This window comes from Gossypium arboreum, chromosome 8, assembly GCF_025698485.1.
Source record: "Gossypium arboreum isolate Shixiya-1 chromosome 8, ASM2569848v2, whole genome shotgun sequence".
Taxonomy (NCBI): domain Eukaryota; kingdom Viridiplantae; phylum Streptophyta; class Magnoliopsida; order Malvales; family Malvaceae; genus Gossypium; species Gossypium arboreum.
This window is the reverse complement of record NC_069077.1, coordinates 26,157,275-26,161,519: the sequence shown is the minus strand read 5'-3', so window position 1 is coordinate 26,161,519 and position 4,245 is coordinate 26,157,275. Positions and strand designations below refer to the sequence as shown.

The 4,245-nt window shown below is 35.6% G+C and overlaps 1 protein-coding gene across 2 annotated transcripts; it reads right to left on the bottom strand.

Annotated features, from left to right (window-relative positions):
• Nucleotides 1-344: 344 nt before the first annotated feature.
• Nucleotides 345-3,943, bottom strand: LOC108469324 (phosphatidylinositol 4-phosphate 5-kinase 10-like). 2 transcript variants are annotated; one of them, XM_053018278.1, is made up of 11 exons: nucleotides 3,790-3,943; nucleotides 3,404-3,569; nucleotides 3,150-3,315; nucleotides 2,931-3,041; nucleotides 2,330-2,517; nucleotides 2,091-2,182; nucleotides 1,777-1,818; nucleotides 1,440-1,544; nucleotides 1,198-1,255; nucleotides 738-1,054; nucleotides 345-614 (listed from the first exon to the last, which is right to left on the bottom strand). In XM_053018278.1, exons 2-11 carry the CDS (start codon nucleotides 3,547-3,549, stop codon nucleotides 604-606), a joined length of 1,236 nt encoding a protein of 411 aa, XP_052874238.1. In that variant the 5' UTR covers nucleotides 3,550-3,569; nucleotides 3,790-3,943; the 3' UTR covers nucleotides 345-603. The 2 variants fall into 2 exon arrangements, with proteins under 2 accessions (XP_052874238.1, XP_052874239.1); XM_053018279.1 differs by lacking the exon at nucleotides 3,790-3,943 and having other exon boundaries at nucleotides 3,404-3,767.
• Between the last annotated feature and the right edge of the window lie 302 nt (nucleotides 3,944-4,245).

The following is a 4,245-nucleotide window of genomic DNA, read 5'->3' as shown; positions in this document are numbered from 1 at the left end:
TATAATTTTTTTAATTAAATTCGGAGGTTAACTAAGAGAGTAGTTTATTAAACCACACCAAAGTATCTTTCATATATATCTTTTTTGGTAAAAAAGTAAGTGTTTATATTTGATGGAGTCTTTGAAACTCTTGAGTCAAATCGTGGGTTGTACGTATTTGCGATCGCTTTTGGTGATTCCGGTTAAGAGAAAGACAGCACGAATCATTTTAAAGCCGAAGCCATGAAAAGTCAACATGTGTTGTCTATGGACTATGGTTACTAGACATGGAAAAAGCAATGTACTAACATTCAGGCCATTATTATTGCATGCATATGCCGGTCTTAATTATAAAATCGTTCTGATTTTCCACAAATTTAAATTAGTTGCATTTCTGTATGAAAACTAGAGATTGGAATACATTGCACCTATAGAAAGCTTCATTTAATCAGAAGCTTAGCGTGCACAAGCAACTAAACTCTAAATTTCTGATTTGGATTTTTGGTTCTATTTTCAAGTAATCAAGGGATAATTCTCAACCTTACAGAATATTTGTCTACATGGTTACATCTTCCATAATTTCTGGACATGCTCAAAACCTACTCCTTCGTTGCATGGCCTTTTTTATCTGCATCCTGCAAAACACACAAATTTGTCGGTTCGATTATGTTTTTGTACATTTTAACAATTCTATGACATGCAGTAAGCTCAAGTAAACAATACTCCCAACGTGTCCAAACTTGTAAAACAGGACTTACCATTTGTGAGCTCCGTGGGGAGACTGGGCGTGTCGTCCGCTTTAAATATGTCACTGATGAATTCTTGAAACCGAGACGAATATGCTTTCGGGTTTACAGCTGCAATCATCTTTCGGTCGAACTGCAACGACTTGTATGCGTGCTCGATTCGCTTGATCACGCTGTAATTTTGGAAAAAATCCACTATTCCAAAATACAAAAGTACATCATAACACTCCCGAGACTTGGGACTTCCTTCTGATGATATATTTGCAGTTCCGTTCTTCGGTACGTGAACACCACGTGCAGACATTTCTTCCCCAAAGCTAGAATTATTACTGCAAGAAAGCCAATGGGAAACTATCAATGCCTTGCTACATCAACTTGGAACCCCACGACACTTCTTTTAGGCTTTCGGGTTTCTATCAGAAGCTTCTTAGGTAAACCCAAGCTTTAAAAAATAAATATCCAATACATGCACCTGCTATTTGGTAGCCATTGATCACCAAAACTCAATTCTGACCCCATGTCAATTGAATCTGCAATTCAGGAAAACAGAATACGCCTTATAAAGCTTATTGCTAACACTGTTGCCAGAGGAACATGTGGGAGAGGATGATAATTGGCAAAAATGATAACTTTTCCTAACATATATTAGTTCCATGTATATGGCAGCGTTAGAACAGTTAAGCTTCTTACGAATTCTGAGTTTCAATATATCACCTCGAAATGAAGATGCAGAGGATCTATGTGAGTATAACTCACTTCGACTCAACGAGTCACAGGACATTCTCCTGCTGTCGGTGGAAGAACTACTATCAACAGAACCTGCAGAAAGACAATAAAAGAATGTATAGTTTCTTTTAAGATATGCACTTATTTGGAAGATTTTAGTCATTTGGCATTTTCAAACAGCGCATTAGTTTTCTACTTTTCATAACACAATCTTTTTCCCTGTGCTTTACATTTACTAAAAACTTGGACAGCTCTGAGCCTCCTCACAAGAAGAACATGTAAGAAAGTGATGAAGTATCAAGATCTTTTTGATGCAAGTAATTACCTTGGGAGCCCGCAGAACGTGAACGTCCAGCATCCAACAGACCTGGGAGAGACTAAAAGCTTATCAGAAATTTGACTCTACTCTTATAACAAGACAGATTTTCAGGCATCCAAAGGTCCAAAGTGATCATGTTTTACATGTAAACTACAGTGATCATGTTTTCCTCTAAATAAGTTTCACTTAGTTTCATATAGATGGGTGTAAGAATCCAATTTATAAAGTGTGTTCCATTTCTCTATATGTAAGAAGTACTAACTAGGATAATCAGAGATTCACAAAAGCTAAAAAATGAAAATTTATGGGGAAAAATTCACCTTGAGGTGATCCTTTTACGTGTAAGCCAAGCATCAGACTGTAATCCATGACACCTGCAGCCTCGAGAAAAGCACAATCATACTTGATTTGCCTATCAAATGAGAATACCATTGTTAATCAACAAAGGATAATGCATGTCTCTGTAAGAATAGAATACAATAATTCTTGTCAATAGGTACCGTAATGAAGGTTGGAGCCCCATAGGGATAAGAGAGAATGTATAGATGGAAGGACTTACTTCAAAAGCCTATGTCGAACCAGCGGTTCAAGGTAAAAGAGAAAATCAAGATCCGACTCCTTGTGAAGAATTTTCTCTCGGAATCTCATTTTTTCGACTTTTCGACCTTGTAATGAGCCTTTGAGGTCATAACACCGGTGCATCAATAAATCTGATTTGAATATGTTTGCTACAACCACAAAGTAAACCTGTTCCCTCAAGTCCAAAATTTATCAGTGCATATTATTAGTTGCCAAAGGGAATGGCAAATTCATAGTTATGATTAACAGCAAATCTCAACCTAGATCCCTAATAATATAGAATCCCCTCATGGACGGAGACACGCACCTTGCAATGATCAATGCTTTTGTACTTATGTGACAAGAGGCAGTATTTATCTGATATATATATATATATTCAGAATACCCCATATCTGCCTATTACCTTGCAAACAGAGCCAGGCCTTCCAATAATTATCAAGCATAACTAATGAACATTAGGCAAGTAAAATAATAACAAATGTAAACTGGTGACAAATAACTTTTGATATGAAATAAGAGATCCTATTTTTGATTGTTGTTTTATGCTGCAGGTATGAAGAAGTATCATGTTCCTTTTTTACCTTAGCACCTCCAACTGGCTTTACGACATGAGCACCATAAAGCTTGTTCAAGACCGTGTTGCGAAACTTTCTGAGATGGTTATAGTAGTCTGGAAGCATTTCTAAGAGGACCTACATCAAATTTAAGATTACAGCATGTAGAGTTTATGAGCAATATCCATGATCATATCTGCTAGATAAATATTCATGACAGTTATTTAGCGGATGATTTTGGGTTACCCTGACTTCAGATTTGCGTAGTGTTCTAATTACAAACCGGTTGTCCTTGGACAAAAGGAACATGTTGCCAGCTCTCACTGATGAAGACACCTTCCTTAGAGTTTCGTCACTACAAATTAACATCATGTAGTATTCATTGCTGATATTTTCGAGCTCTTGTATAAGCCTGGAAGGGGAATATCATCAAACAGTTTATTAACCAAAACAATATTTAACCCAATGATTAAGAACATCGATTGAAGAAAAAAAAGAACCTGAAAACTTTAGGACAATAATCTTTCCATTCAAACCCAGTAACTGATCCTGAAGGGAGATTAAGACACTGCTGCCTGGAATATTGAATCCAATATCTTTGTGAATCTGTTAAATCCGAAGCCGAAATCTCCTCTGACTCTGCCATTTATTTACCACTTCCCCACCCTGCAAAAAGTATCAATGCTAAATGAATGTTTCAATTCAATGGTTTGAATATATATAAAAACTGGATCAAAGCATCACATAAATAAAAAAAAACGAAGCCAATTTTGATGAATTTGATTTTACTTTTTTTTTTTTTTTTTTCTGTTTTGCTTTCAAGTCTAAAAGAAATGCAAGAACATTAAATTCCTTGAATGAATTGAACCCAGAGAAAAATATTTACTTATTATTGGTGGTGAATTTATGGATTTGATACGTTGGTAATTAGTTGAAAAATGGCCGGTGGAGAGTAGAATAGAATGCAGCATTTCGCGCTTGAATCAGCTATGAGATAATGGAAGTGGGGATGGATGGTTCTTAACTAAGTAGTGTCATTTTAGGACAATGTCGTTAATATAGTTTATTTGGTTATTAAGTAACCAGTAACAATGCCTTATACTGCTCCCTAGGCTTTCTATTTTTTATTATTATTGTGGGTCAAAAAAAATAAAATTTTCCAACTTGATGCCGGAATTGCATTGCCAAGGATGCTGTTGCTGCAACCTCCTTTACTTCCTCTATTTCTACCCAAAAATAATTAAGTAAGCATCACAATTTTTTTTTATTTTGTTTAACAAGTTAAAAGTCAGATCAAAATTTTTTAATCTTGTTTATCATCTTAAAAGTAAAGTAGTTCTTG